Source organism: Curcuma longa, chromosome 3 (genome assembly GCF_044706935.1).
Source record: "Curcuma longa cultivar G26 ecotype Majalengka, Jawa Barat chromosome 3, ITB_CL_G26_1.1, whole genome shotgun sequence".
NCBI lineage: Eukaryota > Viridiplantae > Streptophyta > Magnoliopsida > Zingiberales > Zingiberaceae > Curcuma > Curcuma longa.
The window spans coordinates 4,312,565-4,335,529 of NC_133863.1; the positions used below are offsets into that span (position 1 = coordinate 4,312,565).

General features: G+C 40.9%; 6 protein-coding genes across 7 annotated transcripts; 4 read left to right on the plus strand and 2 right to left on the minus strand.

The window, feature by feature from the left end:
- The first annotated feature begins 622 nt into the window (after positions 1-622).
- Positions 623-7,991, plus strand: LOC141825255 (protein DEHYDRATION-INDUCED 19 homolog 2-like). Of its 2 annotated transcripts, none has more exons than XM_074712641.1 (5): positions 623-897; positions 975-1,117; positions 4,802-4,879; positions 5,249-5,514; positions 7,617-7,991. In XM_074712641.1, the coding sequence occupies exons 1-5, from the start codon at positions 783-785 to the stop codon at positions 7,717-7,719; spliced, it is 705 nt and encodes a 234-aa protein (XP_074568742.1). In that variant the 5' UTR covers positions 623-782; the 3' UTR covers positions 7,720-7,991. The 2 variants fall into 2 exon arrangements, with proteins under 2 accessions (XP_074568742.1, XP_074568741.1); XM_074712640.1 differs by having other exon boundaries at positions 626-897; positions 975-1,120.
- A 596-nt stretch (positions 7,992-8,587) lies between these two features.
- LOC141825443 (large ribosomal subunit protein eL29z-like) lies at positions 8,588-9,236 on the plus strand. Its single transcript, XM_074712825.1, has 2 exons — positions 8,588-8,748; positions 8,947-9,236. Exons 1-2 carry the CDS (start codon positions 8,647-8,649, stop codon positions 9,043-9,045), a joined length of 201 nt encoding a protein of 66 aa, XP_074568926.1. The 5' UTR covers positions 8,588-8,646; the 3' UTR covers positions 9,046-9,236.
- Positions 9,237-9,639: 403 nt separating this feature from the next.
- On the plus strand, positions 9,640-10,965 carry LOC141825489 (uncharacterized). The gene has a single exon (XM_074712872.1). It carries the CDS (start codon positions 9,713-9,715, stop codon positions 10,808-10,810), a length of 1,098 nt encoding a protein of 365 aa, XP_074568973.1. The 5' UTR covers positions 9,640-9,712; the 3' UTR covers positions 10,811-10,965.
- A 2,572-nt stretch (positions 10,966-13,537) lies between these two features.
- On the minus strand, positions 13,538-16,019 carry LOC141825513 (uncharacterized). The gene is made up of 3 exons (XM_074712894.1): positions 15,883-16,019; positions 15,256-15,701; positions 13,538-14,828 (listed from the first exon to the last, which is right to left on the minus strand). The coding sequence occupies exons 1-3, from the start codon at positions 15,943-15,945 to the stop codon at positions 13,715-13,717; spliced, it is 1,623 nt and encodes a 540-aa protein (XP_074568995.1). The 5' UTR covers positions 15,946-16,019; the 3' UTR covers positions 13,538-13,714.
- Positions 16,020-18,038: 2,019 nt separating this feature from the next.
- Positions 18,039-19,051, minus strand: LOC141824393 (uncharacterized). Its single transcript, XM_074711676.1, has one exon. It carries the CDS (start codon positions 18,800-18,802, stop codon positions 18,278-18,280), a length of 525 nt encoding a protein of 174 aa, XP_074567777.1. The 5' UTR covers positions 18,803-19,051; the 3' UTR covers positions 18,039-18,277.
- A 2,288-nt stretch (positions 19,052-21,339) lies between these two features.
- On the plus strand, positions 21,340-22,463 carry LOC141825684 (uncharacterized). Its single transcript, XM_074713071.1, has 5 exons — positions 21,340-21,485; positions 21,607-21,678; positions 21,924-21,991; positions 22,079-22,180; positions 22,267-22,463. The coding sequence occupies exons 1-4, from the start codon at positions 21,378-21,380 to the stop codon at positions 22,149-22,151; spliced, it is 321 nt and encodes a 106-aa protein (XP_074569172.1). The 5' UTR covers positions 21,340-21,377; the 3' UTR covers positions 22,152-22,180; positions 22,267-22,463.
- The last annotated feature ends 502 nt before the right edge of the window (positions 22,464-22,965 follow it).

The window sequence follows — 22,965 nt, forward strand, 5'->3', positions numbered from 1 at the left end:
GCGAAGAGAAGTCTCTGGTAGAGGAACCGAGCAACAAAAATGAATACGGGGTGCTTAAAAAGCGTCCCTATCTTCCTTCGCTGTAGGGGACTTTGATTGATAGACGTTGCGAGGCTGGCTGTCACTCCTGAAGGAACAATGCGTCTTCCTCCTCCTCGCCTTGTTAATTCCATTAGCATTCATCTCTGTCGATAGTTTAGGGCGGTTTTATATTAACTTACGTGCCTAATGGCTTTATCTATATACTTGTTTTCTTGTCTTATACATTAATCATGATGCATGATGTATTCCCTATATTTACGTAAAATTGCAATTATTTTTATTTTCATGTCACAACCTTTTATTTCTGGCATTCTTCCTTGAATATAAAAAATTTTAAAGATTTTTTTTTAAAAAACAGACTATTTAAATAAAATTTCAAACCCGATAAGGAAAAGACTACGAACGAAACGAACAGAAAATGGTGGGCCCATGCTCAGGGAAGCGGGTAAGAAAGAAAGGGAATTGCAATGGGATTCCATAATTTATGTCCAAATACGACGTGGAATCGGGAACGCCGGTCGGTCGGCGGTTGCCCCTTTTGCCAAAATAATTTTTAATTAAAAAAAGGAAAATTAAAAATCTCCGCCTTCGCTTCGCTTCTCTTCCGTTCCTCTTTCTCTTCCCCATCTCTCTCGTCTTTTTCGTGCTGTGGGTGGTGGGGCTTCGAACGCAGTTCTCGGTGGCGGAATTGGCACCAGGATCTTAGGGTGAAAAAGGAATTGGGAGGCGATCGATCAACCATGGAATACGATGCGTGGAGTCGGTTATCCGCAGCCGCGTCGAAGCGCCACCAGGCCGCGCTGCAGTCGCGTTACGTCGACGCGTCCCGAGATCCAAATTTTCGCAGCTGGAGAGGTACGGTGGTTCCTGGATTCATGATCGTTGTGCTGTTGGCCGAAGTTATTCCTGATCGGTTGTTTTTTTTTCTGTAGATCTGTTTCTTGGGTTTGAGGAGCTCGATGGCGGTGAAGATGATCTCCGCGCGGAGTATCCCTGCCCATTCTGCTTCGAGGATTTCGATATCGTCGGCCTCTGCTGTCACATCGATGAGGAGCACCCTGCGGAGGGTAGGAATGTGGTACCACCGTCCTTCCCACACCTTGGATTTTATGATTGCCTTTTAGTTTCCTATCTTGATTTTTGGTTGAAAATTGTTATTTGGTGGTGTTGTTTGCAAGGTTTCCTTCTCTTCCTTTTGGTGTTTTTACTATATTAGTTGCTTTTAGCTTGTAAATTATGAAGATTACAGGGTGTTAATAAATATGATAGATGATTCTCTGAAATACAGTATTTTTCATGGAAACTTCCTGGTGTTGCTTTGAATGGTGAAATCTTAATTCAAATGCTGATTCTATTTATTAAAACTTACAATGTTTTGTTCCTTAAGATCGCGGTAAGTCTTGATTCTACTATCTTCTGTGACCAACATTGGGAACAGACTTATGCTTTCTGATTTCATACACTATAAATGATCATCAATTTACTGAATAATCTCCAACTAGAGTACCCATTATAGGATGTTGCCTTTGTATTGAGAGCCATCATATTGTTGCACTAGAAGTGGGAAAATACTCATTCTGATTTCTTTTATGCAGTCGTCCACATCATGATGTCGTCGATGACTATGCTTCTTGCAAGACTAGATTCTAGTAGGATATCCTTTTACATCATTATTTTTTGTAGGTGGTTTTAGTTTATTTGGACAAATTCTATGATGTGATTTCTCTTAGTGACTAATTTTATTTGTCTGTCTGGTCTTCAAACATGTTGTCGAGAGTTGTTTATTTGCTTGTTGCTTCCAATGCAATAAATATAATTTTAATGGGCAAAAATCAAAACAGCATCCCTTATTTTCGTCATCGTGGGTGTCCCATGTTGAAAAAATATCGGTGTTCCATCCTATTTTTCATCCAAAAATACCTTTATTCCAATGCCATTATAGTAGTTTTAGTCAAAATTGCTATATGTTATAGCAGTTTTGGCTAAAATTAGTCCAAGCAGTTTTGGTTAAATTGCTCCATCTTATAGTAGTTTGGGTCAAAATTGTTATAATAGTGTTAGTTTTAGAGTAGTTTTGACCAAATTGGAGCAATTTTGCCTAATGGTAATTTAACAAGTAGTTTTAACTAATATTAGACCAGTTTTGATTAATGTTAGAGCAATTTTGACCTACATTGAAGTAGTTTTGCTCCTCATACCTACTATGAAAATAGGATAGGATGCCCTTTTGATATTTTTTTCAACATAGAGCATTCTTTTTTATGATACTGAAAATAATGGATGCCCTTTTGATTTTTGTCCAATATTAATCCATTTTAGTATTTTTTTTCTATACTCCACCCTATTTCTCGCCTTCTACAACAACAACAACAACAACAACAACAACAACAACAACCGAGCCTTATTTCATTAGGTGGGGTCGGCTATATTGATCCTTCTACCCCATTGAATTTTATCCTCTATTATATCATCATTTATATTTAAATAAATTTTATCTAGTTTTATTATTGCTAATTATGTCTTCTTTGATATTCCTCTTTCGCGTTTGATGTGGACATTTGTCATAGTTTCATATTGCTTAATTGGAGCATCTATTGGTCGTCTACATACATGCTCATATCATTTTAAACATGTCTCCTGGAGTTTTTCCTCAATAAGTACAACTTTGACTTTCTCTCTAATATTTTTATTTCTTATTTTGTCTATCTTTATATGTCTGCACATCTACCTTAACAAATTCATCTCTGCAACTCTAATCTTCTGCTCATGTGCTCGAGTTATAACCCAACATTCAACTTCATATAACATAGCAAGTCTAATTGTTGTTTTGTAAAATTTTTCTTTTAGTCTTAGAGGTACTTTACGATTACAAAGATCACTTGACACTCATTTCCATTTCCACCATCTATTCTGCATAAGACATCTCTCTCAATCCTCCTATTCTTTTGCTAGACTTCTACTGAAATCTCAAAATTTGAGCAGTCACCACCAATTAGAGATTCTAGAGATTGTTTCTCTGATCCTTTTGCTGTGTTCATATTCAATCCTCACATTTCAAATTATGCTATTTAATTTGTTCTTTGGTGTCTTTTTGTATATATGTAGATCATAAGATTTCTTTTCTGGATTCTTGATGCTGTTCAGAGCATCTGCTAACCATCCATTTTGGTGGTATTTCATTTACATCGCGTCCATGAGTAACGTAATTGCTATAGATGCACTATCGGTGATCTTTTATTTGGAATCTGAGTTTGTTATGATTAGGATTGTAATGCTCACATATCAAGCCCATTATACTGTTTGACCTGCCATTTCTTGTCCTATTTTTTTCAAAATGTTATGCAATCAGCAATTTGGAATATGGATCTTATTTTTCATTATGCTAAGCTATATCATTATTGATATTTAAATCACAACTAAAGTTTTTTTTAGTTTCCCTTTACCTCTTATACCTTCAAGTATACATCGAGACTTTGCTCAAACAACTTATACACAAAATTAAGCATCCATTTTACGGTCAATCAATTATATCTCACTTGTAAAAATACTTCTTTTTTTTTAACACCATACTTCCACACACTTCCTAACGCACTGAATCCCTTCCTTGATCACCTATCTCAAGATACCTAACCGGTTAGGAAATCAGATTATAACATTCTTCAACTCTGAATAAGAACTGTAGTCTCCCAACATTTCTTATGATCAGAAGTTCACAACAACAACAAGAAGAGGTGAAAGGTCCTACTTCAAAGTTCAATCAAATCAAATTGAATCAGATTTTCATTTCATCTCCTTCCTTTGGCTGCCAACTAATTGATCTAGCTCTAAACAGATTCAATCAACCTATAAATGAAATTTCAGATTTAAAATAAGTTCAATTCAAATCAGTCAGTAAATAGGTCATAACATCTCAATGTTTTATGGGTTCAATTTTTCCTTAAAACTCATATTTTTGCTTAGTGATTTACCAAGAAATAACTGTAGCGAGGAGTTCCCCTTATATCTTGTATAATTATGCTACTATTCTACGAGAGTCTTGTTTGTATAATGATGTTAACCTCTTTAAGTACTGGAGATCAAAGTAGTAGCCTAGTGTTGTTAAAATTCAAGGTACAAAATTAAACCTAGGTCACTTCTAGTTGCTGCAACAATATTTTTTTTCGTGATTTGGACTAATAACAATTACATTGTACAGAGTAATCTTACAAACAGGATGGATACAATGAGGATGTGCGTCTGGAAGAGACTGTTGAATTCTGCTAGCTGAATTCCCACAAAAAGGAAATTTTTAGATGTAAATTTGATTTGATATGCTTCATATATAGTGTTACTTGCCAAAAATTGAAAATGCAATAACAAGGAGATTCAAATGATTTAGATAGGAAACCTTAATATAGCAAGTGAACAAAAAGAAGACCGGAAAAGGTTGATGATAGCAGGAACTTCTAAAAGTATTTCTATTCAGATATATGAGATGATTAGGGAAGAAGCATGGCTAAGAGAAACATTCAGAAATAGTAATCTTCTTTTTGTTTCTTTTGTTCTTTATCTGAGTGGTTGCAGGGTTGCTGAGTTGTTGTAGCACATCATTATCTCTTTTCCTCGGGTGACACAATTTTTTAGGTTTTATTTGTATTATCTATGTATGATCGTTTATTGGCACCAAACAGTTGAACCAACCTCCTCTTTTTCTATTGGCGCTTTTTTTGGATTCACTTTCACTAGGGTTGATGAAAGTTGGGATATATTTCATTTGCAGGTATGCCCTATTTGTGCAGCTAGGGCAGGAGTTGACTTGGTTGGACACTTGATGACACAACATGGAAATATCTTCAAGATATCCTTTTTGTTCTCCGCTGATTGTTTCTAGAAAAATGAGTTATTTTGTTATATATTCAATTATAGTGTTGGAATTTGAAAGGTCCAGTATAACTTTAAATCGTAACACAACCTCCCAGTGCTTATGGTTCATACAGCTTTACTTGATGATTTGCTAGTATATGGTTACAACATTCTTCCTTCTATTTATTGTTTGTGATGCAAAAGCATCATAGGGGAATCATATGCTATGTACTAGCTATGGATTTTTTATTCTATATTTCATAATAGATCCTGGATGATTTGCTAGTGAATATTTTATTCCAGATGAGAATTTTGATAATAATTGACCTTTTGCTTCTCTACGAATTCCTTAATTTACTATCACATGCAACGTAGGAGAAAATATCATAAAGGATCATCAGCTTCTCATACAATGCTTTCCCTATTACGGAAGGATCTGAGAGACGGCAATTTACATGCTCTTCTAGGGGGATCTTCCCATATGGTTCCTCCTCCAGCAGCACCTGATCCATTTATATCATCGCTATTTTACACATTACCTTTGGATGAATCATCAAAAGACGCGCAAGCAGAATCTTTGAGTGAAGGAATCCTTACCGGCAATAATTCAGATGAAAAATTGGTTGAGAGGTATGCTATTTCTCTGATTGAACTCCAATTTCGTGATATATGTGCAATTGGTGGAAAGCTATCAGCTATTTTTTTTTGTAGTTTGTGCTTGGATTGACATCAATTGTTCTTCTTGTTTTTTTTCTTATCAAATACAATCCAAACTCTAGTAGTGACATTGATATGATAAAGGAGGTAATACTGGAAAGTAGTTTAAAATACTATATGATCAGGAAGTTCTCATTCTTATGTCCTATGGTTGGCAAGATCATCTATAGAACTTGCTCTGATGGTCATTATTATTAGTGAATGAGTGATGTATAGCAAGTCTTCCTGAATTCTACAGGTGGGTGAATAGTACCAAAAAGCTAAACAAATGAAGCACATGGATGATGAATGTAGAATTCCTAGCAATCTTGGTCAATGTCTTTGAGCCATTGTGTCACAGTTGGTGCCAATTTCCATAATTAGTAGCAAAAATTGTGATTATTCTAGGGTTTTCTAAGTTAGGAATTATTTTTGGACAAAATAATTCACAGTCCAAATTCCCCTAACCTTGTGAATTGTTCACCCTCGAAAGAATACTGGGTAATTAAAATTGGTTCATGCAAGAATATTGTACAGATTAACTCATCAATATTTACTCTTTATGAAAATCAGTGATACAGTTGAATCACTTTTGTGCCAACCGAATACTTGCTTTTGATTAGCATTTATTATACAGTAAAAGATTAGTATTTTATATGTACACGTCCATTCTTCTGCTTGAGATGAGAATGCAGAGGATGTGGGCTTACTTGAAAACAAAAAAATAATAATAATAAAAACATACTATTCTCCAAGAGCAATTAGGTGTAGCTTAAGAAACTGATAGATGCTAAGTTGAGGTGATATAGAGATGTCCAATGGTGATCAATAGATTCAATAATTGGTTAGGTTGAATCAGATAGATTTGTAGGTGTAAGGGATTGAGGGAGATCTCTTTGATCTAGTAAATATAAAAATAATAATGATTCAAGTGAGGAGTTTTGTGGGGTTGGTTTGAACAATTTTGCCTATGGAGCCTTAGACTTCGCCTCTTTCCATATTTTGTGGCAGAATACATTGATCATCTGTGAAATGGACAACCAATTAGTTCTTTGTTTCAATTCACAAGTTTGGCCTATTCTTGCTGGCTTTAATAATCCTATACTTGGCTTTCATCCTCTTGACTCGTCAGTTCAAATATGAATAAGAAAAGATTAATTTTTTTTTCTGTGGGATGGGTTTGAAATTGTTGCCTATGCAGCCTCAGACATCATATGGAATTTTTAATACAGTTGGCTTGACTGGTTTTAGGTAACTACCCTATTTCTTGACCTTCTCATATTATCTTTTTATAGTCTGCTGCTGTATAATGATCTAGATTTTTTTAGTTAAGTTACATGGCTGTGTGGTAAAGTGCATTGCTTGCATAATTAATTGACCACCTATAGCTTCCTTTTGCACACAAATTTAGCCTATTCTTTCTGGGCTTCAATATAATGAACCTTCATTAAACGATGATTCCTTTTTTAGGCGTATCCCTAGTTGTATAAATTTGATTAAATATCTACAAGTTACCATTCTATGGTACATCAAATCTCTCTTTGTAGCTAACCTAGCAAAGATTCAAACCGCGTCACATTTATGGCTAATGTTAATTGCTGTTTACAAATGCGAGTGTCAGTCGTATGCTGTTGAAGTAGTTTAAAAGTTCTATGATAATAAATGTGTTATGATATAGAACAAATATTATTCATGACAAATTTGCATTTTCATTACTTAGTTATCTATGTTAACATAAGATAGACAACCAAAAATGCTTGTGAGCATTCTTTAGTGTTATTTGCTCCAAATATGCTTGCACCTCTTTTTACGGGCAAACCAAACTTCTCGACAAATTTAGATCTGGGAAAAAATAATTGAAACATTAGGATCTTTGTCTAATAATGGTTGTAGCCTTCCCATTTTCTTTTCTATTTGTTTACTGGGACAATAAAACTAAGCAAATGAATTATGTGGCGTTCTCTAAATGTTTTCAAGTTTTTGTTCGTTAAATGTTTTTCCATTAACCCATTTGATTAACGCGTTACAAACCTCAGGGTCGAACCATCCCTAACTGACAAGGATCAGAAAGAGAGAGCAAGAAGGAGCATGTTTGTACAAGAGCTTGTTCTGTCTACCATCTTCGACAGCACATTGTGAGACAAAAATTTCATGTCTGGCGGTATTTGGAAATGCTTGATGAAAACAAATAAGCATTCTCAGCAGATAGAATTTCTCGCTATTCATGAGCTTCATTCTATTCAAGTATATTAAAATAAAATTTACATATTTAAGCAGTGAGGAGGCAGAAGAGAAGAATGTGTATTATGTGATTGTACTTAGTTCTTACTATCTTGAGATACAGTTTGGTAAGAGTGAAAATGAATAGCCACACGTTAGGGGCTTGTTTATAATGAAAGATTCTTTCAGCATTTATCATCTCTAGGTGCTCATTTTATTGCACTTGACTTAGAAGACTTGACCATCTGTGAGCACGATGACGTAGGAAGATATTGTCTGACTTCGTCAAGATTCGAATTCTTATCTTCTTTTTATAATTTTACCGTGTTATAATCAACTCAGTTAGGTTTCGGGAGCACTATTTTGTACTCTCATAAATATAGGTAGAATTTGTATAGAATTCAATGAAAGGAATGAGAATAAGATAGTGAACTTCAGATATCTTGCTACTAATTCAAACAAGTTGGATACGAATCATCTATTCTAATCTAAGGACACGTGTTGGAAGATTGACATTAAACAAGCGAGAAATTGTTGCCTTTTGTTCCATTGTTCAAAACCACGAATAATGTGAATGATAATATTTACCTTTTTAATGTAAAAAAAAAATTAGAAAATTTTCGAGATAATACATTTTTCTGAAGAAAAATATTAACATTTTGTGTATATTAATCAAAATTTATATATCAAAATATAAGTGAGGCTAAGATTTATAGGCCCAACTCGATGACAAGATAGCCCAGTATGTGGCCCAATGCCCCAATAAAATCTAGCCGACGAACTGGTTCTAGGTCACGCTGTGCTTCTGCAGGTTCGTCCTTCAATATTCACCTTCTCGATTCAGAAATGGCGAAATCGAAGAACCATACGGCGCACAACCAGTCGTACAAGGCTCACAGGAACGGGATCAAGAAGCCTAAGAAGCACCGGCACACGTCCACAAAGGGGGTACTGATCTCTCTTCTTTCTACTCTTTCCACCAGTTTAGTTGTTTCCCCGTTGTTTTTTTTATTCCCACTTTTTCCGTTTATTTATTTTGGTCATCTTATCTAATTATACACCGTTCAACGAACATCCTTCTTCTGAACCGAAAATCTGATTTTGTAGATTCCTGTTAACGTGTTTTTTTTTTTCATAATATTGCAGATGGATCCAAAGTATCTTAGAAACCTGAGGTACTCAAGGAAGCATAATGAACTCAACAAGAAGAAGGCTGCTGCCTCTGGTTCTGAGATGGAGCAGTAGATGGTTTCACCCTTTTAGATTCGATTACGTCAGAGTGATTTATCAAGTAGACTTGATGTTGATAAACAACGAGCAATCATAGTATTCAACTTCTCTTAATCTTTTATGAGGCGATTTGGATTACTTGTTCTTATGGTTGCGTTTTGTGATCGAAATTTGTGCAATAATTTCAGTACTGAAGCCCTAGATAATTATTATTTGCATTAATAATTTGTGCAAGAAAGAGTTAAGTGATTCTATGAACTAATGAAGAAGACGGATACCAATCAGATTCATATTATTATTTGCATTGGATTCTCGTATTTATGATAATCTGGAAACAATTAATCAGTTCATTGAATTAGGAAGAAAGGTTACATGGTCGCTCTCTATAAACTGGCTGAAATAGAGACAGAACGTGGTCGGCCATCGAATCGGACCGTGATAAACCGGACCGAGCAAGCCCGAGCCTTTGCTGACCCGGTCACACCTCCAGCTTCTCCTTGGTTTTTTTTTTAATATTAAATTGTTATTTGAAACCGATTCCGCAACGGATTTGCTATTTATAGCAAACTGCGGCGCTTCTTTCGCAAACCTCCCTCCGTCCGTCGTCGCTCGTCCTGCTTCTATTTATATCAATTTCCGTGATTTTCTCCTCTCGAGCGATTCGAAACGAAGAGGAGCTGAGATGGAGCTCGGGAGCCCTAACAATGGCGAATCCCTGGACTGCTCCCCTGCGCGCGATCTCGATGGCAACTCGAATTCCAGCGCTGGTCCGGATGCGTCCGGTGGCGGCTACTTCTTCAGCTGCCCCGCCAGCCCCGTCCACTACGTTCTCTCCTCCCCTCCTTATTCCTTCGCCTCCGACGCCGCGCCTTCCCGTACCACGGTCGACGACGGATGGTCAGCAGGCCCCTTCGAGTTCGACGGTAGCATCAACGGAGGCGCGATGACCTCCGCAGATGAACTTTTCCTCGACGGCCAGATCCGCCCCTTGAGGATCTCCTCGCACCTTCTTCGCCCCCAGCGCCTCGCGCCTCTGCCGGATCGCGACGAGGAGGAAGGAGAGATGGCCGCGGAGGAGGAGGAGGAGGATGGAAGGTGGCGAGGAATGAGGACGCGGAGCAGATCCCTACACCGAAGGACTAGATCCATGTCCCCCCTTCGAAGTCCTCGGTTCCTGTGGCAAGAGGAAAAGATGGAGAAGCAAGAAGACGCGAACGAGCTTGAAGTTCTCGACAAAGACCCGAAAGAAGCGGCGGCGGCGACGCCACCGGAATCCGCGCCATCCTCCCGCTCCTCCTCCACCTCTTCCACCTCCTCCGGCGGAAGGAGCTCCAAGAGTTGGATCTTTCTCAAAGATCTCCTCCTGCACCGGAGCAAAAGCGAAGGGAGCGAGCGAGGGGCCGGCGTAGACAAGGATAAATTCTGGCGCTCGATCTCCTTCTCCCCGTCCGCCAAACCAAAGCCCGAATTTCCGACCTCCGCCACCTCAACCCCGGCGTCAGTCGCTTCGTCTCCCGCAGCAGAGCGGATCAAGCCACGGTCCTCGAAGAGGCCGACGAACGGGGTTGCAACGAGGCGGCGTCCGCCTGCGGCGTCTCCGTCGCCGTCGCCGCACGAGAGGCATTACACTGTTCGCCGCGCGCAGGCGGAGGAGATGAGGCGCCGGACGTTCCTGCCGTACAGGCAAGGCCTGCTTAGCTGCTTGGGCTTCACTTCGCGAAGCTACAGCACCGCCTTCAACGGCCTCACCAAGGCCCTCAATCCCGTCACCTCCCGGTAAACCCTAATCGAAATCACCATTTTTAATCGAGTCAGAGAGTTCTAGTCTCTATCCTCAAATTAAACCCGAGCCGCGACGCCGAATTATTTTGGTCCAATAACATTTCACCACGGTGGTTGAGCAGCCATTAATCAATCATGTACTGTGTCGCAAAACCGCATTATTACATTTATGCCATTGGTACCGGCCTTCCCATGCACGTGCTGTGTCGGAAAATCATGCATGTTAAAACAATATTTAATTTGAGAGAGGGAAACTAACTGAATAGAATTAAATTAAATGAGAGATAGATAGATAGGGATGTAGGATCGAAGCTAACTTGTCCCATCCCCTAATGTCTTTTTGTCTCACATGTAATTAAGATACTAATTGATGATAAGTAAGTGACAATGACACTAGAACAAAAATGATGGAGCATTTGACTAGCTCATCCTAATCCAAGCTAATGGGTACTCGTTTTACACGTCATCTTCATTCTAATCAGGTAGAGATGGATCATAGAACCTTTAATTTTCAAACTGATTATATATCTCACAACTCGAATGATGTTCTAATGGTATTACAGAGCAATATATATTTCAATTTATTGTTATGAATAAAGAAGAAGTCTTTCAGAATTTCCTTATTGCGGTAAGACTTTAATTACCATTTAAGTCAATCGTGGCCGCATAAATCAGTCATGCTCCAAGCTTTTATTATCGCTTTTATTGATGATGATAAGTTCTTGCCGTTGTTCACCCGTAGTGGCATGTATAGCCGTCAAGTTGGATTAGGTCCGTCGGATTGATTCGTCCCGTCAAGTAATTTAGACAGATTGGGTTGAAATTTTATCAATTCATTTTAAGATGGATTGAGATGGATTGATCTGTTTTGGCCTGCAACCTGCGTGAATTGACCCACGACGGACTTGGATTCAAGCTTATGAGTCCTCCCGCCCTACCCTCCTAATGGTCCTTTCCAATAGGCATAGCTGGCTTCATCCCTGGCGAGACCACCAGCAAAAGGATCACGTTTAGGCGATCAAAAGAGTGAATTAGACCACCACTCAAGTTCATGTGCACCGCCACTGGAGGATCTTCTTCATCCAGGCTCAAGTTCGCCGGATCTGACTCTTTGACTATGCATGCCCAGAGCGGGAGCACTAGTACTAGATCCCGTGGATTAAAAAAATTTATTTATTTATTTTAAATTTTAAAATTAAAATAAAAAACTTAATGAATTAGTGAGTTTGATCCATTTAAATTAAAATTCAAGTTTAAAAATTATAATTCAAACTTAAAACTTTCAATTTAATCAATTTAAATTATAATTCAAATTTAAAATTTTTAAAATTTTTTTATTTTTTAACAGACCCGTGGATTGGCCCGTCTAACCCGCGGCCCGTTTTGAATTGGATTGGGTTGAAGATTTTTCAACCCGCTAAATTGATGGGTTGGCCTGCTCCACTCCGTTATATGATAGATCTGTCATGGATTGACCCGCCTCATCATGGGTTGGTCCGATTGACAATTCTAGTAGCATGCATTTAAAATCTAAGCTTAATTAATGCATTATAAATTTTATTTAATTGCGAAATAAATAGTTAAAAAATTCTTTTACATAGTGAGATATTTCATAACATAATATCAATCCACAAATCAATTTTGTAATGGGCTTAGATCAATTCGGCCCATACAATGGGTGATGCTGATCTACCTCTTAGCTTTCTTTCACGGAGGAAGAATTAATGCTGGAGATCTAGCCGTAATCCTGCAATATATTTTCATTTTTCAGAGTAAACTTTGGACAAGAATTGATGAGCACAGATGAGCGTGAGCACGTGAAAGAAAGCAGCAGATGGCGTGCGTATGCATCTACCTTCTTTCCTTTTTCATTCAAAGCTTACACCTTCCTTTTTCATGCTCACGGGGAATGCCATCGCTGAACCAAAACCTTTGTTTACCAGCCATCAAATCTTCCACTCACCTTCTTCTTCGATGGCTTTTGCCAGTTGAAGCTATCAGCAACCTATCGCCGTGTCCTCTCCTCGACCTCGGAGATGATGATATAAAATATATATATATAGATACAAAATGCCATGCCTCGTCGCATCAAACAATGAGAAAGGCAAATGATGCGAGTGGGTGCGCGATTGTTCATGACCTGGAGAAGAGTGAGCCAGAAACGGGCATGTGGTCCGCACGTCGATCGTCGGCAGAGCTGTGTGTGTCTGCAAATCATGAATCGTGATGAGTACAGCTAGCTCGATCCAAATTATGTTCCGAGATGGCGTCCACACTGGATTTGGATGCATCCAGGCGCCATTATTGATCACCTGCTACTGCTAACATCATCTTCTAACTAAGAATTAGTATTGTAACATCATCTACTGGATTTGGATGTGTCGTCACATACGTGGACTGATGCTTCATGGATTCATGCTCAGAAGCGGACTCCGCTGATGAAACAAAAACAGTTGGCGCAGTACTGAGCAGAGCATTAGTGTGGCGGTGGTGGTGGTGGCCGGAAGGATAAGAGATGATGCTACTGTGTCAGTGGCAGCGCAGGCATCAGATTCTGGTTCTGGGCGCTGCCTCAAATAAAGCCTGGCTCTGATGTCCTTGACGATTCCAACCATTTTGGCCGACTAGTTTCAAGGAAATCGATGCAACTCGTCGATATAATAACCGGAAACAGGAATTCGAATCCATTGTGAAGTCTCAATTGAGAAACTGGAACAGGGATATATTACTTGCAGAAGTCACTGAAAAAATAGAGCATATCATACATGAGAAAGCAGAGGATCGAAGAGGGAACAAGTGTAGTAATTCAGAATTGCTCGATTCCGTGCCTCGCTCGATACCCGGACTGTACATTCATAAATATAGCAAGGGAATTAACGAATTCCGAGAGCCATTCAATTCATTAGCAACTCAATGCTTCGTACTTCACCGGAATCGACCTGTGCAACAGCATGCTGCCCACCACAGCCATGTCGCGGCAGAACACTCCTTGAAATACCGACGCCTTCTCTGCCGTCATCGCCGTCGACACTTGAATTGCAGCGGCGGCGGCGGCGGCCGCCTCCTTGGCCCTCTGTTTCTCCGCCACTTCCTCCGCCGCCACCTCTGTCATGACGCTGGCGTACCCCTTTTGTAGCATGCGATAGAGAATTGACGCGGACATCCTCGCTTGGTCGCGGATCGAGTCGAAGTCCCGGTGGTCGTCTGCGAACTCTAACCGGTCGACAAATGCCACGGCCTTCTCCGGCTTGTGCTTCAGCGTCAGCAGCAGGTGCGCGCGGCCCAATTCGGTGCGCGTACACCCACGTCGAACACCTAGCAGCGTGTAGTAATCCACGTTGTTGGCCTCCCCGGCAGCCATGCGTCCGCGGAGATGCTGAATCCGCGCGGTGAGCGCACGGAGATTCGCGGGGATGTCACGGTAGCGGACGTCGTGGTGGGGCCTCCACCGGGGACCGGGTAGCTTTCGGTCGCGGAGGATGGCTTCGTGAAGGAGCTTCAAGTGCTCGAGATCATGAAGGCAGTCCGTGAGCGCGCGCACCGCCTCGAAGAGGTCAGCGCGGGCGCGGAGTGCCGGGATGGAAGAGGGGTCGAGGGCGAGCGCGCGGTTGCAATCAGCTATGGCGTCCGCGAGACGACCAGCGGCCTTGTGAGCCGCAGCGCGGCCGATGAGACACCCGGCTGCGAAGCTTCCAGGGAGGCCCCGGCGGCTGTCCAGAACCTTGGTGAAGTGGCGGATGGCCTCAGCGGGGAGGCCGGCGTCCAGAGCTGCAACAGCGGCGGCGCGGCGCCGGAGGATCAGTTTGATGTGAGAGAGAAGCACGGAAGCCGACTCCATCTCCGACGGCGGCGGAGCAGTAACCGCGACGCCGCTGTCGCCGCCGAAGCTATCGTCCGACCAGCACACGGACTCGCGCCGGAAAGCGGCCGAGGCGAGACGTCGGCCTGTCTGCAGGAGAACCATCGCGTTCTCCATCATCCCAAGGTGGCAACAAGCCTGCCCGAGCACCAAGTACCTGAAGGGGAACGGAATGAGACAACAAAGTCAGCGAACCGGCCAGTTCAGGAAGGGAAAGCATGTGACATTAAAAAACCCTAGAGACAAAGTCTTCATCTGCGAGTTGAACGACCAAATTAGTTCTTCTTCATCTTCGAGTTGAACTGTATTCTTCTGTCGTCATCTTCGAGTTCTTGCATTTACAGCACTGTCTTCTTCTGTCACCAAACTATTTTCTTCTCACGAATTAACTTTTTTTAATTAATGAATATCTAAGCGTAGAAGAGTCATAGGCAATTGCCATTCAACGATTAATGTATTGATTGTTGTTGACCTATAGATCGATTATGGATGAATTATCCATAATTATGTAATGTTTCCGCCATCGAGTTGAGTTCCTTCGCTTTAATCAATGTGAGGTACTTTGAGATGGGATGGGAACGTACCTCCACTGGCCTTCCCTGTCGGAGCTCTTGGACATGCCGGCCAGCACGCGACGCTTGAGGTCGGAAACGGAAAAGCATCGGAACGAGCGGTCGCCGTCGGACCTCTCTCGGCCGGGGGACAGGAGATTGGCGCGCTCCCTGTCCCTGGTGAGCGGCGCGGAGGAAGCCATGGAGTGTTCGCCGGCGGCGCCGAGGGAAGAAGAGGTCCAGTCGTCATCCTCTGCTCCGTCGTCTGCCTTGTAACTGGGGATGTAGTCCTGCAGCATGTCGGCCACCTCGCGGAAGCGGCGGAGGAAGAGGAGGGAGCGGGCCTTGAGCTCGAGCGCGGCCTCCATGCGCGGGGAAAGGGATAGGGCGGCGTCGAGGAGGCCTACCGCGGAGACTACGTTGGACTGCTCTTGCGTTGCGATGAGAGACCGGGCTTCGCGCAGGTACTTGTCGACCACCTAAAGACGACCCGCAGGGACAAGACAAAAGATTAGATTTTGACACACATTCCGCTGTAAAACAGGGGAGAACTCCATCAAGGTCCGATGAACAAGAAGAACACCGAAGGAACAAAAAAAACCAAGTCCTCCACCATGAAAAGTAGTACGGAGAGAGAAACAGCACAAGATCAAAACCCACCTTCTTGTTACTCAGCCACCATGGCTTCTTCTCCGAGGCGAGAGGAGGTGAGCTGGCTGCCATTGCAGCATCACCTTCCCACCTCTTCCTCCCACTCAAAGCTCTCAACTTTCCCCACTCTGAGCCAGGAGTACCCGGGAGGCAACAGATGGAGACTTTAAACGCGAGGAAGCGCAGCGAAAGAATCGCAGCTTTGACTGCTCATCCTTTCCCTTTCAGAGAAAGCTTCGATCCTCGAACTTCCTCGCTGGCAAAGATGCTCTCTTCCTTTCTCCGCCGATTAAAAAAAATGGAAGGTAAATTATTCATTTTCTTACGGTAATCGCACCGCCTCACGGGTCCGACTCCCGAAAAAGAAAAGGAAAAGCGGTGACCAGACCGCGACCTTGGCGAAGCAACTGGCACTTTCTCCTCGCCTTCGCGTCCCCGTTTCGTACCCAAAACTACCACGCTAACTGCCGATCCTGGCCGTTGGTCCAATGCTGACGTACGGCACAAAATCAAGCCGGCACGTCGTCGTGGGTGAGGCAATTTGGATGGGTCCGCTCGGCCTGCCATAGTGGGTCCCTTTCTGGGGCCGGTCACGAGGCAGGTAACAGAATTGAACCAGAAGGGAAAGTTTTAGCGTGGAAAATAAATGCGAGCGTATTTAAGGAACGTGGCTCAATCCACAAGATTCCTGCCACTTTCTCTCTCTGTATTATTTTCTATTTTTGTTAGCGTATTTATTCTGGTTCTTCGTGTGCTTTCCATTTAGACGTATACAGACTCACATTGGGGAAACTAGTCGGATAAGATCAGATTTTGAAGGGAAACAAAAAAGGAAAATAAAAGCCACGATGGAAGATTGCAAGTAAGGAAAAGAATCTTATCACCCAATCTACCTAAGATTTGGGGTGGTAATCAATCCACCGATCGAATAAGATGCACGAGTTAAAAGCCTTTTTATAGTTAAATATTAAATGTGGCATAGAATTACTAAATATAAACTTGAATATATTGGCACTAAATTATGACAATTATCGTAGAAAGAAATTATCATAATAATTAATTTTATTGATATAATTAATTTATCTATTGTCGTCTCTCTCATTCATTTCGCCACGTGGACCTCGGCGGGGGGTGGGGACCGTTAGCTCGGACCCACCCAAATCTAAAGGCTGCAAGCTGGTCGCTGCGTCTGTAAGCTACCAATTCACTTAAGGCTGGAACCTTGTTGGCTTGTGCTAGCTGTGACCGATTTAATTTAATTAATTTACATAATTATTTTATTTATTTTTATTCTCATCGAAAGCAATACAACTTTCCTGAATTTGTTCGATGTAAAAGGAATTACATGCTATTTAATTATATTATTAATCAAAAAAAACAAACAAACAAACTGTACTACTATGACTTTATTGGTTTATAATTACTAGTACAAATAATTTACAATCCATATTCCATAGTCTTCATTATTCGGCAGGATTCTGACAGAAACGGGTATCGTGGGGGCATGGAGAATTCAAATAAAGCTGAATCTTGTTGGACGATTCAAACTGTCAGATTAAACTAACAGAGGACCATAATGAGCTAGGATGATTAAGAGAGCAAGAGTAGCAGCCCAACACACTGATGGCCAATTAGTTCGAAAGCTTGGAAGAGGTAGGAAAAAGTGTGGGAGCAGAGTGATGACTACCTGTTCAGCCCTTTGCCATCGCCGAGACTGCTTTCCAGCTCAGTGATGGCGGCCCACTCCCCTCTCTTTGGCTGACGCTGGAGCATCAGGACAGGAGAAGCTCGATCGAAACAGAGGAACATGAAAGACGGAGAGATGTTTTTTTTTTTGGCGAGAGGGAGGGCCCTCTCTCTGCTGGATTGAGACACAGGCCACGTTGAGGCTGTGTGTGTGTGTCTGGTGGCGTTGAGTGTTCGTTGAGGTGACTGAACTCGCATTCAGCTGCTTGTGTTTAATTTGGTGAGCTGTACGTGCGAGCGAGTGAGGACTGAGGAGGGCAGGCATCGTTTATATGAGGAGGTTGACATGCCCTCTTTCTCACAAATGGGAAACACAAGGAAGGAGTAGACGAGGAGGACAAGAATAATAATGCCTTCGATTCGACAACTTATTTAAGAATACAGTGTTTGGTTTACTGATTTCGATGGATTGGTTTGAAAGATAATCAAAATTAGAATAGGATTGTCCTCTCTCTCTCTCTCTCCAGAGAGGTACATGAGTTTTCTTATCATACTTATAATAATGAAGACTATGATTCTAATGCTTAGTAAACAAATTATACTGAAATTATGAATATTTTTCAGTACTATTTGATATAGTTTTCCACGCGTTTTTACGTGACAATTAAATTGTAAAAAAGGAAAAAAAAAGTTGGGAAAACCCTAAAATAATGATACATCAATTAATTAATCCAGTAGTATAGCTTGTGCCTTTGCGCTTGGATTCATGAATGGTGTCCAAGGTTGGTTTCCACTGCCGGCATCCACCCACCGTCTTACCGCTCAAACCCATCAGCTCCGCCTCCCAAACTGCCACCTTCCGTTCGTTCCCGCCGTCTCGGCCGCCTAACTCCGGGAAGACTCGGCTCCGTGGACGATCCCCCTGCCTGCCCCGCCGCCTCCGGCGGCCGACGGCCTCGAGTAGCGCCTCCATCTGACAGTCGGAGAGCCGGGATCCGACCCGGTTCAGCGGCAGCAGGAAATATACCGCTCCGGGCAGCAATTCCTCGTCCGCCCGCATCCCGGCAACCCGCCGAGTCCTGAGCGCCTCCTCGGCGCGCGCCACCGCTTGGCCTGGAAACTCCACCATGATCTCTGCGGCGCCGGCGGGCGCCTCGATTCGGCGGAGGAAGCCGTCGGGGTCAACGACCTTGGCCGCGGCTTCCCGGGTGCACCGGGGAACGCAGGATGCTCCGTTGCCCATCCCGGATACTGAGTTAGCTAGCTAGCTGATCGATCCCTGCTACTGCTAATCAATCTTTCCTTTACTGTTTGGTGTTGAACTTTGAGGGAGAAACGGATTGAAGAGAAGAGAAGAGCGGGGAGACGTATTTATGCGAGAGACTGAAGAAGAACAAAGGAGCAAGAGCTGACTCGATCGATCGATAAAGCAAAGAAGAACAAAACAGGCACGGCGTGGAAACTGGGACTCTTCGTGGTTCGGTGCTTGTCGACGTCGCCACTAGACACCAAGTCAGACGTCTCCAATGACAAGTAGCATTCGTTTAATTACTGGCCACTTACGCTTACGACCGGCGAGACGACTGACTAGCTTACCTTCTTCCATTCCGATCTTCCACCTTTTTCCCGTGGTGCAAGAGCTGAGTCAGCCGGCATGCACGTTCCGATCATGCGACGGCCCTCCCGCGCACTGGGGAATTCTCGCTGCCTCGATCAAAGTCTACTTCAGAGGTGGGTGGCCAGTCACTGGCAGGATGATAGGCATCCCAATCAACTACTGTGAGTGAAAGCTCCTGAACAACTAAATCAATTTAATTAAAAAAAAACGTTATTTTCAAATTAATTGAATTGAATATTTCCTCATTCCTACCGATAAACACAGTCAAAGACGTCTCTAAAGAATGGTATTAGGAATCACTATCTGATATTGTTCTCGGCTAATTGGGCTCAATCCATTTATTGCCAACAGGCCCAATGGCCCAATTAAGGGTGAAACAGTAATTGCGCTCATGTGAACCGGGAGGCGCTTCCCTATAAAACCACGAGAAACCCTAGCCGACGCTGGTTTAGGTCGCGCTGTGCTTCTTCTCCAGGTGCGTCCCTGCTTTCGATCTGCTTCTTCTGATTTCCCTCTAGCGTCGATTTCGTATTCATTTTCCTCTTCTCGATTCAGAAATGGCGAAATCGAAGAACCATACGGCGCACAACCAGTCGTACAAGGCTCACAGGAACGGGATCAAGAAGCCTAAGAAGCACCGGCACACGTCCACCAAGGGGGTACTGATCTCTCTTTTTTCTACTCTTTCCATCAATTTCTTATCCAATTATACACCTTTCAGCGAGCATTCTTGTTCCTTGAGCCAAAAATCTGATTTTGTTGATTTCTGTTGACCTGTTTTTTGTTTCATAACATTGCAGATGGATCCAAAGTATCTTAGAAACCTGAGATACTCGAGGAAGCATAATGAACTCAACAAGAAGGCGGCTGCCGCCTCTGGTTCTGAGATGGAGCAGTAGAGGAATGAGCGTGGAGACAGAAGGTTTCGCCCTTTTATATTTGATTATGTCTTTGTTTCTTTTTGCACCGCTAGCATGTTTCTAAGCAATGATGTAGCAATCTCAATTTATGCTTCAAGATGTTTTCCCTTAATCTTCTATGAATCGATTTGAATTACTTGTTGCGTTGGTTGTGATTTGTTCTTGTAGAAGCTTGATGACATTGCCTTGTTCATATCGATTATCATCCAGTGTCGATTTGCACAAAAAATGCACCATGCTAGAACTATAATTGTCGTTCAAAATGATTTCAAGAGCTGTTTTGTTTCAATATTGTTTGCATATTTTTTTGGTATATGTTTGTCTTTATCACCTTCAGTAAATTAGTTATCAAACCTTTTCCTTTCTTTTCTTGATTCCTTGCCTATTTCTTGCTTCCTTCTTTTGTATAGAATTTTGCATTTTGAAAAAAAATACTATACATAAATTATAATTTCTAGAAAATATTTTGAAATTATATTTTAAAAAAGTAATAGAGAGAAATTACTATAATTTTTTAATTTAATTTATAAATTACTAATTTAGTTTTAAATAGATATTTATATATAGAAGAGAGGGGTTTTTTTTTGACAAGGGAAATACAATGAGATAAAAGCATAAATTTAATATAAAAATTAAATAAAGTATCTTTTTGATGATAAATTACAATAGAACTCCGCTTGATTTAAAAAATATACAAGCCTTTTTTAAGTTTTTTTAAAGAAAATAATAATATCACGGAACGTGTACAAAGTATATACATTTTCTTATAAAATAAAATAAAAAAAAACCACCCACAACGCTAATCGATCTTTATTATTATTATTTTTTCAATAAGAAGAGTGTGTAGTAGACGCATGCTAACGCTTCCAATTAAAATATATTTCTCTAAAGTACGGTGTCTGGCATAAGAATAAATACAAAGAAACTCGTGGAAAAATTTAGACCGGGCGACTGTGGACATTATTGGAAAAAATCTATGAGTTTGTCCACCGTTGACTTTCTCGCTCTCTCTCTCTGATTTTATTGAAAATCATTTTAAAGATACTTCTAGACATTTAATAATTTTTTAAAAAAGGTACCTCAAGGTGTACTAATATCAAAATGCTCCTATGGCAAAATTGATCAAACAGCTATTTATTCGTTTATTCTAAAAAGCAAAGAGCGTTGTGATAATAATGAAAATCTAGGGTCCGTATAGCAAAATGTTGAAAATGGAAGCCTCTCTTTTCCTTGTCACTATATACGACTTGCGATAGAGAGAGAGAGAGAGTGGCGGAGCCATGGAATCCCCTACGAATTCCGTATGCCTCTGTAGGATCTGCTACGAGGAGGAGGACGAGAACAGCACGAGCATGGAGTCCCCTTGTGGATGTTCTGGATCTCTAAAGGTGATTTTCCCCTTTCTTCTTTTGATAACTTTTGCAATTGTTCCGTCCCGTTCTTCGTCTCCTCGGCGGCGCTTGTGTGAAGCTTGATTTAGAGACTGATTCGGTTTCCCCCCTGTCTCAGTTTGCTCATCGAGACTGCATACAGAGGTGGTGCGATGAGAAAGGAAGCAATTTTTGTGAGCTTTGCAATCGGGTAAGGAAGCGATCGAATGTTTTTGCCCTATTTTTTTGCCCCTTTCTCTGCTTACCCTGAAACGATGCTGAAACTTCCAAGATGCATACTTGCCGTTGAATTTTCTTGCTTTATTCCTCGTTTCTGTTTGATTTTCATCCACAAAATGTACAACAACATCATAAAAATTCAGATCTTTGATTTTCCTTCGAGGTGATGATTCAAACACACTGGCGTTCAATAATTTAGACTCTGCACTTTAACAGATGTTTGAGCCAGGCTATACTGTGCCTGAGAAGAAGGCCGAGGTAAAAATGCCAACAGCAGCCATGACGTGAGTTTTCTTGAAGTAGTACTGGATATAGAGCAAATCCAGATTCGAGTTCTTTGTTCTAACAGCCTTTGACATTGTTCCTTCCAGAGCAGATGCAATTTTAGTCTCTTTGGCAAATGATGTGGGGGGTTCAGATTATGATCTCTTCCCATGGGTGTAATATAAAAAGAACTTCTTTCAGTGATCATGGTAAGATCTTTTTTATAAATGTTCTTCAACCATGGAGCTTGTTCTTGTTTATTTAGGATTGATTTTTATTTTGTGCCTTTTTTTAGGGATGAAGAGCACCGTAGATGTTGAAGTTGAAGGAGATTATGAACAGGATGTCTGAGTTGATAAACAAGCACAAACATAGAGTTTTAAGAAGTGTATTGCAAGTTTTTTTTTATGAATTTGTATTTCTATCGTAACATCCCTAGTTTTTTAATGTATATTTATGCGATCGACTAATTTAATGGCCAATGTATATTTATACAATCTAAGTACACATATATGACAATATTTGATCAAAATTGCCCTAAACCCTACAAATTATCAAAAGGAAGATTAAAAATTAATAGTGATATAAAATTTGTCATAAATTTTAAAAATTATAATGTGAGTTATAAATTAAAAAACTATTAAAAATATAATTTCTTAAAGGATAAATTAAATGAATTATCACAAAATGAATAATTTTTTAAAAGCAAATGATAGTTGTTAAAGTGATAAAATTCATAGGCTTGGGACAAAATTAAATTGTTTTAAAATATAAAATAATAATGTAATAATTTTGGTTGAAAGACAATGTATCAGTGTTATAAAATTTTAAATCTGACTATATAAATGTATTTTAGAATACTATTAGAATTCATTTTGCCTTTAAATTATCTAAAAGATTAAAAAATAATTAGGAAGTATTTTTTAATCCAAAATTAATATATAATAATTTGATGTTTAAGAATTTAACATAACAATTTTAACTAAAACTACTA

Coding starts and splice junctions, on each gene's coding strand:
- LOC141825513 (XM_074712894.1), bottom strand. CDS start 15,945: ATGGCAGCCAGCTCACCTCCTCTCGCCTCGGAGAAGAAGCCATGGTGG. Junction 15,702..15,882: donor GGTGGCTGAGTAACAAGAAG/GTGGGTTTTGAT, acceptor GGTCGTCTTTAG/GTGGTCGACAAGTACCTGCG. Junction 14,829..15,255: donor GACAGGGAAGGCCAGTGGAG/GTACGTTCCCAT, acceptor GTTCCCCTTCAG/GTACTTGGTGCTCGGGCAGG.
- LOC141825255 (XM_074712640.1), top strand. CDS start 783: ATGGAATACGATGCGTGGAGTCGGTTATCCGCAGCCGCGTCGAAGCGC. Junction 898..974: donor AAATTTTCGCAGCTGGAGAG/GTACGGTGGTTC, acceptor TTTTTTCTGTAG/ATCTGTTTCTTGGGTTTGAG. Junction 5,515..7,616: donor GATGAAAAATTGGTTGAGAG/GTATGCTATTTC, acceptor TACAAACCTCAG/GGTCGAACCATCCCTAACTG.
- LOC141825684 (XM_074713071.1), top strand. CDS start 21,378: ATGGAATCCCCTACGAATTCCGTATGCCTCTGTAGGATCTGCTACGAG. Junction 21,486..21,606: donor GATGTTCTGGATCTCTAAAG/GTGATTTTCCCC, acceptor CCCCTGTCTCAG/TTTGCTCATCGAGACTGCAT. Junction 21,992..22,078: donor ATGCCAACAGCAGCCATGAC/GTGAGTTTTCTT, acceptor TGTTCCTTCCAG/AGCAGATGCAATTTTAGTCT.
- LOC141825443 (XM_074712825.1), top strand. CDS start 8,647: ATGGCGAAATCGAAGAACCATACGGCGCACAACCAGTCGTACAAGGCT. Junction 8,749..8,946: donor GGCACACGTCCACAAAGGGG/GTACTGATCTCT, acceptor ATAATATTGCAG/ATGGATCCAAAGTATCTTAG.
- LOC141825489 (XM_074712872.1), top strand. CDS start 9,713: ATGGAGCTCGGGAGCCCTAACAATGGCGAATCCCTGGACTGCTCCCCT.
- LOC141824393 (XM_074711676.1), bottom strand. CDS start 18,802: ATGGGCAACGGAGCATCCTGCGTTCCCCGGTGCACCCGGGAAGCCGCG.